At 34.0% G+C, this 14,679-nt stretch overlaps 8 protein-coding genes and 1 non-coding gene across 9 annotated transcripts; 5 read left to right on the top strand and 4 right to left on the bottom strand.

Annotated features, from left to right (window-relative positions):
• Nucleotides 1-773: 773 nt before the first annotated feature.
• DFA_07166 (uncharacterized protein) lies at nt 774-2,905 on the bottom strand (the record flags this gene model as incomplete). The annotated part of the gene is made up of 3 exons (XM_004366975.1): nt 774-1,261; nt 1,358-1,701; nt 1,770-2,905. 3 exons carry the CDS (start codon nt 2,903-2,905, stop codon nt 774-776), a joined length of 1,968 nt encoding a protein of 655 aa, XP_004367032.1.
• Nucleotides 2,906-3,024: 119 nt separating this feature from the next.
• On the bottom strand, nt 3,025-4,286 carry DFA_07165 (short-chain dehydrogenase/reductase family protein; the record flags this gene model as incomplete). Its single annotated transcript, XM_004366974.1, has 4 exons — nt 3,025-3,029; nt 3,096-3,480; nt 3,571-4,015; nt 4,120-4,286. The coding sequence occupies 4 exons, from the start codon at nt 4,284-4,286 to the stop codon at nt 3,025-3,027; spliced, it is 1,002 nt and encodes a 333-aa protein (XP_004367031.1).
• A 74-nt stretch (nt 4,287-4,360) lies between these two features.
• Nucleotides 4,361-5,793, top strand: gcvT (aminomethyltransferase; the record flags this gene model as incomplete). The annotated part of the gene is made up of 2 exons (XM_004366973.1): nt 4,361-4,380; nt 4,512-5,793. The coding sequence occupies 2 exons, from the start codon at nt 4,361-4,363 to the stop codon at nt 5,791-5,793; spliced, it is 1,302 nt and encodes a 433-aa protein (XP_004367030.1).
• Nucleotides 5,794-6,781: 988 nt separating this feature from the next.
• DFA_07163 (uncharacterized protein) lies at nt 6,782-7,936 on the top strand (the record flags this gene model as incomplete). Its single annotated transcript, XM_004366972.1, has 1 exon — nt 6,782-7,936. One exon carries the CDS (start codon nt 6,782-6,784, stop codon nt 7,934-7,936), a length of 1,155 nt encoding a protein of 384 aa, XP_004367029.1.
• A 592-nt stretch (nt 7,937-8,528) lies between these two features.
• sort1 (PDZ domain-containing protein) lies at nt 8,529-11,764 on the top strand (the record flags this gene model as incomplete). Its single annotated transcript, XM_004366971.1, has 7 exons — nt 8,529-8,565; nt 9,091-9,194; nt 9,341-9,732; nt 9,814-10,084; nt 10,154-10,498; nt 10,581-10,858; nt 10,933-11,764. 7 exons carry the CDS (start codon nt 8,529-8,531, stop codon nt 11,762-11,764), a joined length of 2,259 nt encoding a protein of 752 aa, XP_004367028.1.
• Nucleotides 11,765-11,991: 227 nt separating this feature from the next.
• On the bottom strand, nt 11,992-13,392 carry DFA_07161 (uncharacterized protein; the record flags this gene model as incomplete). Its single annotated transcript, XM_004366970.1, has 4 exons — nt 11,992-12,092; nt 12,155-12,279; nt 12,347-12,701; nt 12,756-13,392. 4 exons carry the CDS (start codon nt 13,390-13,392, stop codon nt 11,992-11,994), a joined length of 1,218 nt encoding a protein of 405 aa, XP_004367027.1.
• Nucleotides 13,393-13,598: 206 nt separating this feature from the next.
• On the top strand, nt 13,599-13,671 carry DFA_07160. The gene has a single exon. It is a non-coding gene; the product is annotated as a tRNA-Lys (tRNA).
• Nucleotides 13,672-14,065: 394 nt separating this feature from the next.
• Nucleotides 14,066-14,302, bottom strand: DFA_07159 (uncharacterized protein; the record flags this gene model as incomplete). The annotated part of the gene is made up of 1 exon (XM_004366969.1): nt 14,066-14,302. The coding sequence occupies one exon, from the start codon at nt 14,300-14,302 to the stop codon at nt 14,066-14,068; it is 237 nt and encodes a 78-aa protein (XP_004367026.1).
• A 56-nt stretch (nt 14,303-14,358) lies between these two features.
• On the top strand, nt 14,359-14,666 carry DFA_07158 (uncharacterized protein; the record flags this gene model as incomplete). The annotated part of the gene is made up of 2 exons (XM_004366968.1): nt 14,359-14,516; nt 14,636-14,666. 2 exons carry the CDS (start codon nt 14,359-14,361, stop codon nt 14,664-14,666), a joined length of 189 nt encoding a protein of 62 aa, XP_004367025.1.
• Nucleotides 14,667-14,679: the final 13 nt, after the last annotated feature.

The following is a 14,679-nucleotide window of genomic DNA, read 5'->3' as shown; positions in this document are numbered from 1 at the left end:
TTGGTTGGTTCGTTGGTTCGTTGGATGGTACTACTGTATTTTGAATGAAAATGAAAAGGATGTATAGGTATAGATGATCTCTACCTATCTCTTTTAGTTTTACAATATTATTGGTTGCTAGTATGTTAATAGATATATATATATATTACAAAATTGTAGTGGTTGGTTAACTCCTCCTCTCCTTATTATTATTATTATTATTTCTAAAGTAAAATACACAAGGATAGAGGTAAGAAGTAAACTAAGTTGAATTTATGTTATTTACTCTCGCGAAGAGATAAATCTCTATTTCTTTGTTTGTTTGTTGTTGTGTGTGTTTTTAATGAATGTAAGAGTTGACTTGATGTGATAGTTGTTGTTGTACCGCTTTCAAGCGCATTACGATGGTGATGTGGTGGTTGTCAGCTGAGCTGTTTTATTAGTGGTGTGGTAATAGAGTGAAACCAGCCAGAGCCCGCTGACAGAGGACACTTGGGTGGGTGCCATCATCATGATCGATTGATGCGCTGTGAAATTTGGTTTTTGGCCTAAGTTGAACACGACCTCGTGTCTACTTTTCGACCTGGCTTCCAAAGGGCTGTCTTTTCGGGAACCCAGTTTTTACCTTTTTTGGTCTCTCTCTCTCTTCCGTCATCCATGATTTATAAATTATCTTTTTTTTAAATAAAAATCTATGTTCATCACTTTTGTTTTCTTCTCGATCTTGTTCCAAAAGGCTTTTTAAATTAGTTGTACAAATTTTAATAGAATCCATTCAGCAGATAGTATTGATTTTATTTGATTAATTTAACTTTTTGAATCTTTGCCAATTGTTTAAACTTTAATCTGGCAATTGAAAGTTTCTGTTCGTTTGGGATTTGTTTGCCATACTTTTTCTCGATTTCCTCTAAATGTTCATAGTAGAATGCTTTGAATTCAGCGTCATCGCATTTGTCAACCAGATGGTTGTTGCCAGTGCCAGTACCAGTCGAGTCACTCGAACTCATTGGTACAATAGGTGAATTGCATTGACCACACAGAATGGTCTCTGTCAATTTAGATGGTCTACCAAAGGTGACTGTACATTGTTTGTTTTGACACTTGTAGTGGAATTTAGAGTTGGAGTTGTAATTATCACAAAGATCAATCGATAAATCGGGGTATATAGCCAATGCCAATCGTACCCAATACTTAAATTGTGTACCATGTGGAACCGTACTATCATTAAATATCCATGTTGCTGCATGACACATTTGATGACATAATACATTTACCATTTTTTCTAAATAAAATAAATATATAAATAAATATAAATCAGTTAATATATATAAATAGATTGGTATTATTATTATTATTATTTCGGTTTATATAAACTTACGAATAGTTTTAATTTCATTTAAATTTAATATGATGATGGCGGTTCTTTGTTTTGATTCATTTTCTTTAATTGATACTTTTGCTGGTGCTACACTTTGTTGTGGATTATCTAATCCAGAGTGTTGTTCAAATTCAATCATTTGTTGATGTGATGGGAATCTATTTTGAAAGATTGTAGTATTCATTCTTTCAAAATAAATGGCAGCATATTCCTTTTTAAACATTATAAAGTTTTCATATTGACGTATTGTAGCATTTATAAAATTGTTTAAAGGTGGAACATTTAATATATCATTTGGATTTGTATCATCTTTTCCCATCGATCCATTCATTTCATCAATATATCTAAATTTAATTAAAATTGGAATGGTCAATAAAAATAAATAAATATTGTTCTCTCTATATATACATACACATGTTTAGGTTTTGCTGGAAGATGAGGACTATCATCAAATTCAATTTTAATTTGTTGTTGTGAAGAAGAAGAAGGTGTTGTTGAATTTATGGATTTGTTGTTGTTAGGTTGAATACTTAATCTTTTAATATTTTGCATCAAATCATCTACACTATTATTATTCTTTGATGGGGGAGGAGGAAGAGTGCTCGTTGGGATTGTGGTTGTCTTTTCCTCTTTTACTTTAACTTTTTCATGATTTGTATCATATAATGGTACATTTTCCAACATTGTCATAATATTAGAAGAGGATGAACTTAATCTCCTCAATTGCTTTAATTGTGATGACAATCCACCTTTTGGAGTAGTGGTCGGTTTAATTGATTGTTTTTGTGAATCATTACCAAGATTCACATTGTGTACTTTTTCCAATAATTGTTGTTCCTCTTCCTCTTGTTGTTGTTGTTGTTGATCTTCCAATAAAATGAGAGATAATATCATTTTTGACATAGATTTGGTATCAATATGTTTGTATGATTTATCTGGATTAAATGACCAACCTTTTTTCTTTGCTTCGTCTTGATATCTTTTCATAACCATTCTTTTGAATTCTTCCTCTTCTTTGGAAATCGTTGTTGATTCATTTGCCTTTGTTTTGGTTCTTTCTACTTGAACTTGATCAGTAGGTTTAGATTTAGTACTTGTTGTCGATGACAATGTCGGTACAGGTTTTGATGAAACAGAAGTTGATTCCACAGATGATGGCTTTGTTTTAGTTATTGATGATGATGATGATATTGGTTTTAAAGTTGAGGATGAAGACAATGGTTTATTAGTTGTTGATGAAGATGATGAAGATTTGTTAGTTGTTGATGATGATGATGAAGCTGATGATGGTTTGTTGGTTGATGATGAAGTATTCTTTGTAGTGGTAGAAGTAGATTTCTTTACAGGTTTCACTGGCTCATCATTCTCATCTTGATCGTCATCATCGTCACTACTTTCAACAATAATCTTTTTCTTTGTTCTTGTTTGATTATCATTAGATGATGAAGTGGATGAAGAAGGAGCCGATCCCTTTGTAGGTGTTTTACTTAATGTATCTTTAACTTTTGCTGATAATTCATTTCTTTGACTTAATGCCCTTCTACTCATTTGTTTGTTGTTGTATCTATTCTTGTTTTGTGATGTTTGATTATTGATTATTATAAAGTTGATTTTAAAATACAATGTTATTTCTATTTACATATCTATTGAGATATCTCTCTTATTTATTAAACTAATAATAATTTGAAAACTAAGAATCTAGAGGGATCGCCATCATCAAATTACTTTGATTTTTTACTTTGATTTTTTTTAGCGCTAGTGGTGGTTGGAGGAACAGACGATGAAGAGGGGTCAGATTTAGCAAAGATATCGTATTCTCCAGATGGATAGATATACTCGGCAATGACATGATAGGCGTCTTTAAGATTCAATGGAACACGTTGGACGATAGTACCAATAAGAGATGTTCCAAAATTGTCGATGACTTGTGCACGGTTCTCAGAGATACCTTGTTTAAAGATGGCAGCACTTTGATCGGCCGTTATAATCATTGGTGTCTTGATGGACGATGGTAATGAAGTGGTCATACCAGTTTGAACAAATCCAGGTGTCAATAGTGTAACTCCAACTCCATAATGAACCAACTCCTTTCTAAGAGTTGTTGCTAATCCATGTACCCAACACTAATTGAAATTAATAATTAATAATTAATAATTAATATATTATTAGTTATTGGTTATTCTATATAATATGTATATATTATGTATATTTACTTTAGAAGCAACATAATGAGCAAGTACATGACAGAAATAAGTAGACATACTACCAACGATTACAATTTGACCATGTTTTCTTTGTCTCATGATTGGAAGGAGTGGATTGATTGTATTGAGGACACCCAATACATTGGTTTCTACAATTTGATAGGATCTGTCTTCAAAGGTGCCAGCTTCATCACCAAGTACAAATTCACTTGTTCCGGCATTTGCAATGACAAGATCGACTGGAGATCTCTTGTCTAGTGAAAGTAACCATCTAGACATCTCTGAACGATTGCTTACATCAAATTCACCAATCTCAACGATAGCACCCTTGTCAGCTATTTTCTTGGCAACTTCATTTAATCTATCTCTGTTTCTACCGGTAATGGCAATAACCTTTCCTTTATCAGCATATTGAATTGCCAATGATCTTCCAATTCCACTTGATGCTCCAGTTCTACAAAGAGTGTAACCATAATATTATTAGTAATCCGATGATATATAATATATTTATATTATAATATATAATCTATCATTCATCAATCAATCAATCAAACTTACATAACTATTGTTTTAGGTGAAGGGAATTGTTTAACTTTGAATAAATTGATCAGATGAAGTAACGGTGAAATAAAGGAGAATAATAGACAACCAATGATTTGAACCGTCAATGTGATTAGATCAGGAATGATCTGAAGGAATGATAATAAAACCTCTTTTAATGACATCCTTTTTAGATTGATAAAAGAATAAATAATATATAAATATGTGTATGTATGAAGATAGAATACAGATATTAAAAATGACACCTCCGAATGTTGGGTAAGATGAAGTACTTTGGTTATAGGGGTTGGTGTTAAATTAAATTTAAATTATTTGTTTTTTTTTTAATTTTTGATCTTCAACTCATCATCAACTCTTACCTCTTTTGGTCGGCTTTGATGATTATTTAGAGAAGAGTGTGTTTGTTATTTATTTTTATTAATATATATTTGTATATTAGATATAATGTCATCAGTAACAATATTTAGTCAATTAACATCAAAGACTTTGATGAGCAGTAGTGTTAGAACGATTAGTTGTTCGAGCAGATTCAAATGTACTACAACACAACAACCTTTGAAAAAGACTGCACTCAACAAGTTGCATCGTGACTTGGGTGCCAAGATGGTAGAGTTTTGTGGTTGGGACATGCCTTTGATGTATCCAACCGGTGTATTGACCGAGCACATGCACTGTCGTCAAAAGAGTGCATTGTTTGATGTTTCACATATGGGTCAGTTGCGTTTACACGGTCGCGACCGTATCGAGTTTATGGAATCGATTTCAGTGGCCGATTTGCAAGCTGCTCAAGAGAACAAGTCAAAGTTGTCTGTATTCACCACCGAGAATGGTGGTATCATTGACGACACGATGATTACTAAAAAGGCCGACTCGTTGTACGTTGTTGTGAATGCCGGCTGTGCCGATAAGGACATTGCTCACATGAACAACAAGATTGCCGAGTTTCGTGCCAGTGGTAAAGACGTTGCCATGGAGTTGATGGGTGACAGCGCATTGGTTGCTGTGCAAGGACCTGAAACCGAACGTATCGTCAGCCAAGTGTTGGGTCGCGATCTCTCCAAGATGGAGTTTATGACACAGATGGACATGACACTTGACGGTATTGACTTGATCGTCACACGTTGTGGATACACTGGTGAAGACGGTTTTGAAATCTCTGTACCAAACAAACACGCCGAACAATTTACAAGAATGTTGCTCGATGCTGAAAGCGGTGTTGTCGTCAAGCCAGCCGGTCTCGGTGCACGTGACAGCTTGCGTCTTGAAGCTGGTCTCTGTCTCTATGGTCACGATATGGATGAAACTATCACTCCAATTGAAGCATCTTTGGCATGGCTCATCACCAAGCGTCGTCGTGAACAAGGTGGTTTCCCAGGTGCATCGATCATTCAACAACAACTCAAAGAAGGTGTCTCCAAGAAGCGTGTTGGACTCTTAAGTGGTATTCCAGTCCGTGAAGGTGCTGTCATTGTCGACAATGACGGTAAAGCCATCGGCAAGATCACCTCTGGCACAGTCTCCCCAGTCACCAAACAATACATCTCTATGGGATACGTCCCAACCGAATCTTCCAAGGCCGGTTCTAATGTTACTATTACTATTCGTAACAAACCAGTTAAAGGAGAAGTTGTAGTAATGCCATTTGTTAAAACAAATTACAAAAGACTTTAAGAAGTAAAAAATAAAAAGTAAATATTAATGATAATATAACAATCATATTGATAAATCTCATTTATATATATATATATCTTTAATTTAATATTTGATTTTAAAGGTTTGTTGGTTTAATTGCCTCACTTGATTTTAAATATTTTGAACCTTCCAAATATTTGAATCATCAGCCTATATTATAATATTTACCAACATTCCTTTGAAATTTGATTTGCCAAAGCAAAGTAAGAGAATGTTTAGCGTTCATCGCGAACGATTGCAACTTCTCTAATGAGTATTTTAAAAATTCTGATTTGTATGATTCCAAACATCATCTATTTATAAATTTCTTGTTGTCAATTCAATGGGATTGGTAAGATATTGATCAATTTTGAATTTAAAATATCAAAAAACAATACAATTGTATTTTCCAATTTTCAAAAATACAAATGGAAACAAAATCTTTTTATTAATTTTTTCTCAAATGGTTGATAGAGCTGATGTGCATTTCAAGGGGGAAATAATATTTACTTGAAAGTTGTTATAGTATAAAAAAAAAGTTGATCAATCAGTCAGTTAGGGGTAACCGACTGACCGAAAGAGAATATCGAATCTTGTAGAATAATCTAAAATTCGATTTAATATTATTAAAAAAAAAAAAAAAAAAATGGAAATCTAAAAAAAAAAAATTATGAGTTTTCCAAAATTGGAAAATAATTAATTATTATAAAGTAATGAAAATTAATTATCTATCTATAAGATCTATATAGTAGATAGAGTATTTTCACCATTCAAATTGTTTTTTGACTAGTTTTTTTTTCACAACTCTCAACAATAGATAGTAAAAAAAAATAATATTATTATTTGAACAAACCATCCTATCCCATTTCACATTTAATATTTTAAAATATTTTAAATACTAGTAGTAGTAGTAGTTTTTGTTTCAATATATATATATATATATATGTTTTTAAAAGAAAAATAAATAATAATAATAATAGAATATAGTATGACTAGTCGAATAAATAAAAGAAAAACGACAGTAGCTGGTGGTGGGGGTGGTGGCGGTGGAGCAGATGAGGCTGCAACATCTAGCTCAATAGGTGGATCGTCGTCGTCGACTACTACCATCATGTCACCTCCATTGATTAGTCGACAACAAAGCCACGCTGGAAATAGTGTGGTTGAAGATTACCAAAATTTGGTCGAGGATGGTATTCCACTACGTCCCACTCAAACCCGTCAACAACAACAACAACAACAACAACAGAGTCATCATCGCCATGGACACCATCATCATCACGGTCACGGTCGAGCTCACCAAGGACGAGAATTGTTTAAAAAGATATTTACTGTGTTGGCACCAATACTAGTTGCATTCATCTTTTACAATCTCTATGCCAGTGTTTTTAAACCAGTTCCTGAACCACCAATGCTGGCAACCGAACATTTGGCACACAAGACATCTCTAAAGTTACAGCAACTGTGGTCGATGCTTAAAGACCACTTTCACGCACTCATCGAAGTTGGCACGTACCAGGCTGACCAGGGTACCAGTAAAGCTGTACCTGCTGCCCAAAACGTATACACAGTAACCAACAAGTCAGAATCCACCTCTTACCATCTCTATCAACGTGAACGTATAGATATCTACAACCAACCAAACATTCATCATCCACATCAAGTCGATTTGGAGCATCAACGTACCATTCGAGAATTCCTCGATAATCTTGGTAACCGTCCACCAGTCGTCCCAATGCCTTTGCACGGCGGTCGTTTCCATTCACCGCTTCCACAAAACATTGATTTCCATCGTCTGGGTGAATCGATCTGGGATGAAGCCAAGGACGTAGGTCATGACCTCATTGACAGAATCGACGAACAACGAGACCACATTATTGCCAAGATGTATGGAGTAGAGTTTGACTACAAGGATCGTGTCAAACTAGAGATTGAACAACACCTCAAACTCTTTGAACAAACGCTTACAAAGAATCTCGAGAGTTGGGACAACCTGTACAAGTCACCCGTCGACCAAATGGATCCAAGTAAACTACATGAAATGCGTGTAAAGTCTCGTGAAGCCATTAGAGAATCACGTGAAAGAGTATATCGACAAAATAATAACCATATTCTTGGTCCTCTTGCTGCTCCTTCTGCATAAAACAAACAACTAAAAATAAATAAATAATGTAAACACATCGTTTTAACAATAATAAAAAAATAATTATACAACTTTGTTTAATAATAATAATAATAATAATAATAATAATCAGAGTACTCTTGTTATTGCTGGAGATATCTCACCCTACACAAGTTTCGATATGATATCAAATATATAAGTAGGTCGAAATAGCAAGTGAACATTCCGTCCTTCGTTTTTGGATCTGCTCTGTCATATTAAAAAAAAAATCTGGTTTTTAATTCCTCAGTTTTGGAGGGTGTGACATCACCTCTCTCCTGCTGCTGTGAAACTAAGACTAGAGTTTTTTTGAAAACTTCTTTGTTATTAATTAATATTATAAATTATATCTAGATATATATAAAGTAAAGTATATAGCTATTAGTTATCTTATCACTACATTTATCTTTTTTTTTTAATTTCAATATTATCAAAGTAGGAAGAGGAAGAGATTAAAAGATGAAATGAACTTCACAACTATTCTCCTCAATACAGATAGAGATAGAGATAGAGATAGAGAGATGAGAAAAGAAATTCTTTGATATTAAAGATACGCATAACACATAAAATAATAATGATTGCAAACTCAAATAGAATTCAAACCAAACCATGTATATATGTTAGGGGTTGGGTTTCCTGCTACATTGACAGCCACCACTACCACTACCCACCACCACCACCACTATGATGATAAAACAACTCTATTACAGCAGTTCACCATCAACCAATCACACACATCTACCTGCTCTACTGTCTGCGCGCTCTACCTACTTCACTTTTCACTCTCTTTGCTCAACAACAAAAAGTAGAACAAGCAAGAAGAAGAAGAAGAGAGAAAAGAGAGATAGAGAATTACATTAACAGACAGACAGACAGACAGAAATAGAGATAGACATAATATTACTACTATTAGTAGTCAATTCAATCAATCAAATACATCATCTATCATAGAATCATAGTTTTCTTTTTTTTCTTTTTTTTTTATATTCTCTCTAGCATTTGATGAACATCAAACATTAACACTCGACTCTTTTTATATATTATATTAATTCTTAATATTAGCAACTTCAACAAGAAGAAGAAGAAGAAGAAGATGATGAATTCAAAACACTTGTTGTTGGTGTTGATTGCACTAGCAGCATTGTTATCAGTCAGTGCCGAGCTTTATGGCTTCCCTCAACCCTCAAATGCCAACAAACAAATAATAAATTGGAATGCTTGGACTTGGGTAGATTCTAAAGTATGTCGTAGTTTATATATACATAGATCATGTATTTTTAACATTATTTTTTATATCTTTCTCTCTCTCTCTCTCTCTCTCTCTCTCTCTCTCTCTCTCTCTCTCTCTCTCTCTCTCTCTCTCTCTCTCTCTCTCTCTCTCTATAGACATGTTATGTTTCAGATACTAGTAACTTTTTATACAAATCTGTAAATTCTGGTTTTACATTTCAAAAATTGGCATTACCCAATGGAGAAGGTGTACCAGTACAAGATATTCTCTTTGACGCTGTCAATCCAATGATGGTTATGACCATTTCACCACCAACTCAACCAAAGACCTATATGCTCATCTCTCAAGATGGCGGTCAGTCCTTTTTACTCCATGTTATCAATGTTGCTCTCACATCGCTCAAAGTCAACCCTAGAGTCACTGGTAATTTGATTGCAATGAATAACAACAAGAACCTCTACGTCTCTACCGATTTTGGTGTCACTTGGAATCAAATCTTGACCTCTCTCAAGATTAAAGAAGCTTATTGGGATCCTGCAAGTACCGAGTATGTAAAGATAGACGTGTAATGAAAGAAAGAGGTGAGTTGCAATCTACTAATCCTATTTTCTTTCCTTTTCCTTTTTAGTTCTGATGAATCACTTGTTGGTATTTTTGCCATTGGAACAAAGGCTGATGGAACTTCATCATTGATTTATACATCTGATTTTGGAAAGACCACCACTAGTATTATTGATGGTGCCAAAGATATCGACTCTACTGACAATTATTTATATGTTGCCGCCACTTTTGGTGCTGGCACCAGTCTCTATGTTCGTTCAAATCAAGATCCAGTCAGCAATAATGTAATGGGTTTCTTACAATGTCAATTCCCATTTGGTAAAGTTGTTGAAACTAATGTAAGAAATCAAAAAAGAAAATAATTATTATTATTAGTTATTTACTTTTATTTTTTTTATTTTTTATAGGAATTTGCAGTTTTGGATGATACAACTGGAGCTATTTGGTTGGGTATTTCACCAAAGTCTACAGCAACCTCTCCACCATATTCAAGCATTTATGTATCAAATTCCTATGGTAACATTTTCACTCTTCAAGCTCAATATGTCAACCATAATCACGACATGGATAACAGATTCGATAGCTATGATTTCACTCCATTCTATGGTCTCCCAGGTGTCTACATTATCAACAATGTCACCAACCCATATCAAGCCGGAGCCAACAAGAGTCCAATCTTGAGATCTCTCATTTCCTACAACAATGGTGGTAACTGGGCTCAACTTGCTGCTCCATTACCAAATCCAAACAAGGTAAAACAAAAAACAAAACAAAACAAAAAAGAAATAATAAGAAACAACTTATATTTATTTTTATTTATTTTTAATTTATTAGCAAAACTCTTTAAATATTTTTGGACAAACTACTTATACCAAAAGAGGATATGGTGCATTCTATTCACATGATCATGCACCCGGTCTTGCATTTGCCAGTGGTATTGTAAACAATGGTATCTCTCCATCTGCTCCATTAAACAAAATTAGCACCTTTTTAACAAGAGATGGTGGTCAAAGTTGGAATGCAGTTTTCGATAACCCATCCATCTATGAATTTGTAAACTATGGTTCCATTCTTGTTTATGCTGATACTGGTATCAACACTAATAATATCTCGTATGTTTGGAAATAATATATTTAATTTTTATTTTATATATTTATTTAATTTTTTTATTTATTTATTTTTTTAGATATTCAATTGATGGTGGTTTAACATTTATTGATTATACATTTGATACTGCTACTGGTGTAATGTATGATATTCAAGATATTCAAAATGATCCAAACACTACATCATTGGTCGCTATTATTTTGTGTACTGCCAATGGTAATGGATACGCCTTTTCAATCGATTTCTCAACGATTGGTCTCCCAGTTTGCGATCCAACCAAGGATTACGAATATTTTGTGACCAATGACATTCTTGGTGCCCAAATCAACTATACCCGTATCAAGCAAGGATCGACTTGCACTCTCACCGGTGTCTTGCCCGAGCCACAATACATCTACTCTGTATGTACCTTTGATGACTTTGAGTGCGACCTTGGTTTCGTTGACATTTCCTACAATGACAGTCAGTTGATCTGTGCTATCGATCCAAACTTTACTCCACCAAACGACTGGCAAGCCGACCCACCATCCGACTGTCCACTCGACACTACCTATGCCATTAGCAGAGGCTACCGTATGATTGCTGGCGACGTTTGCATCAATGGCATCTCATCGGAACTCATGCCAACCATCAAAAACTGTCCAACGTCGTCTGTCTTTAAAAAGAACAAGTGGCTCGCTCCATTTATCATCATCCTCGTCTTGGTATTTGCTGGCATTGGTATTTTCTTCTTCTTGCACAAGAACCCAGAGGTCAAGGAAAAGATCTTGAAGAAATTGGGTCTCAGCAAGGACCAAAAGTATAGCTCCCTTGGCATCAGACCAAACTCTTTGGCCGACGACGAATTTGGTATCGAAGATGATGACGCTCAAATTTTAAATGATAATGATTTAAATAATGATGAATTTTAAAATTAAATCAAAATTAAATCAAAATTAAATCAAATCAAATCAAATCAAATCAAATCAAATCAAATCAAATCAAATCAAATCAAAGCATTAGGCCCTCCTCTCTTTTAAATATATAAATACACTCTCGCACACACACACATACACATATTTTTTTTTTTAAAATAATATAAATCAAAATAAAAAAACATAAACACAAATTAGACAACAAGTTGAAATACTCTTTTTATTTATTCATGGATTTGAGTTGGATAACTTGCATAACGAGCAATACCACATTGATCATTGGTATTTCTTGCCATTTTAAAAAATCCTTGTTCTCCCCATTGAGCTAGAATGGATGGATAAATAAATAAATAAGAATATATAGATGAACTTTTTTTGTATACATACTTCCCCAAGAATTTTTAATTACCCAATAGGTTGGGTAATATCCAACAACAAGTACTGCATGTGTAGGTGCTAGCTTTTCACAAGTTGGTGATGAAAATATTCCACTTTGATACAATTGGAATTCTCTATTTATTTGATTGATAAATTAAATTTAATTAAGTCTTTTTCTTTTGTTTTTTTTTTTTTACATACCTAGAACTTGCATCAAATGCAGCTGAAACTGCTGTTTCCATCAATGCTTCTCTCAGGCCATCTTCGGTCCTGGGTACCATTGTGTATTTTGAAATTTTGGTCTTTTTAAATCCTTTGTAACAGTTGATGTAATCCCTGCTACCTACATAGGGTATTATACTTGATAATGTTATTCCTTTTTCAATTAAAATTTGCTTAAATGCGTTGTGCATCCAACCCCCGCCACAACCAATATTATTGTAGTCTCTACAATCTACCAATTCTTGTTCAGAGAGGTCGATACTTTGTTGTGTTCCATAGGTACGTAGGTACAAGGTTTCAACCGCTCCAACTGCAGAGAATGCATAACATGAACCTATTATTGAATTCAATTAATAATTAATATAACTAGTCAAGTTTTACACCATACCACATGATCCTTGATTTTTAACTGGAGTAACTAGTCCAAATTCCTTCCAACTCAAGAATATTGGGCCTGTCGTTAGAATCTGTCGAGATGAAGGAGGAGATGAGGATGATGATGATGATGATGTTTGATTGTCTGGTTGATTTTGATTAAACAAGTCATCGGTGATTTCAGACATGTTGAATTTGGTCAGTCTAATGTCGACAAATTCTTGGAGTGAAAGATCAGCAAATTCATTTGTACCAAGTATCATTTGACTGTTGGGGTTTAACGTTGCATAGTTGTTGACAAATAATAGATTACTGACAAACAACTTGTATCTCTTTTGAAACTCTGCAGTTGTATAGGTCTTGTTGTATTGATGTGTCCAATCCAAGAATAGATTTCTATTGGTTTGATCACCAATTGCTAAATATAATTCTAAACTAATTGGTCCAAGGTCAATATCAATAATAGGTCCTGATCCTCCTCCTGTTGATGTTGATGATGAGGAGGATGAGGAGGATGTAGATGAGGAGGAGGAAGATGATGAACCACCCAACAGTCCACCCAATAATCCAGTGATTGATAACAATTCACTTGATACTGAAAAGCTTGATACTATTACACAAAGTATGATTATTGTTGTTGATATCTTCATTTTTAATTAATATTACTTTAAACATACAAGTGATTCGAAAAACTCTCATGGTTTGAAAGTGATTCAAAAATTAAATATATTTATCGAAAAAATTAAATATATTAAAATAATTATTAAAATAAATAAAATTTGGTATGGAAACCAAAAAATTGATAAAAAAGCAAGGGCGGGTCGAGACCCGTGAAATTTTTTTTGAAAAACATCACGCCTTGTTAGCTCAGTCGGTAGAGCGCAAGACTCTTAATCTTGTGGTCGGGGGTTCGAGCCCCCCATAGGGCTATCTTTTATTGTTTTTGACTGTAAGAATTTTTTTTTTCATATTCTTGTTCTAAACACTCGAAGCTATCGCTCTAACCTAGTTTCATCAATTTTGATTTCAAAATTGAAACCACACAGGAAAAAACTATTAAAATGTTCAGCCTATATCTTTTTTTCCAATTTGTTTTTCCGGACAAAAAAATCAGCTTTGGCTTTTATCCAACTAAATCTAATTTCTTTGATCATATCCCATTATATTCTTATTCCTTACACTCATGACTATCTTTCAAACCTATTTTTATAAATTTTCATCAAATCCTCATTGGAAAAAACCAACAAAAAAGGTCCAGCCAGTAGTTTTTTTTTTACTTTTTTTTAGTTTTTTTTTTTTCCGTAATATTATTTATTTATTTATTTAAAAATTTTGAGCTTGACTAAATGGTTTCCAAGAATCACTTCTAAATAATCTGATAGTTGCATTTAGAGATGAAAGTATGATATAATCAGATTCAGACATCCAAAAAGATGCATTTTTTCCATCAAAAAAGATGGTAGTGAGAATGGTAACTTGGTTGCGAGCTGGGTCGAGAAGATGGAATCTAAGCCACCTGTATCCAACACGAAGCAGACGACCAAGGAGTTTGAAAAACATTGCTATATTGCTTGGACTGTTGATGGGGATTGTACCTAGTTCCTTGGATCTCTGGTATGGTCGAGTTGCTGCTCACAGGATCATTAACAACTGTCGAACCAACACCTAAAAAGAGAATCATGCCAGTTTCTCGTGTCGCTCCTGTATTTAAAAAGTTATCAATCACACCATGGATGGTTGAAATTCGTACACAAGCTGCATTGTGGATGGACAAGTATCAAATTAGATTGTTGGGTGCTAATGTACCTAGTGCTGCGGCCATCAAGAGATACGATATAAAAATAAACAAACTCACAGATTCAATCACGGGAACTCTGTCACACTCTGGTTCAGTATTCTCATCGGTCATTATGATGGCCATTGAATATCCATCCAAT

The sequence above is a fragment of the Cavenderia fasciculata genome (assembly GCF_000203815.1).
Source record: "Cavenderia fasciculata unplaced genomic scaffold Scf_ET2XIPL01CNAVH-3, whole genome shotgun sequence".
Taxonomy (NCBI): domain Eukaryota; phylum Evosea; class Eumycetozoa; order Acytosteliales; family Cavenderiaceae; genus Cavenderia; species Cavenderia fasciculata.
The sequence above is the reverse complement of the archived record's forward strand: the minus strand, read 5'-3'. Positions and strand labels throughout refer to the sequence as shown.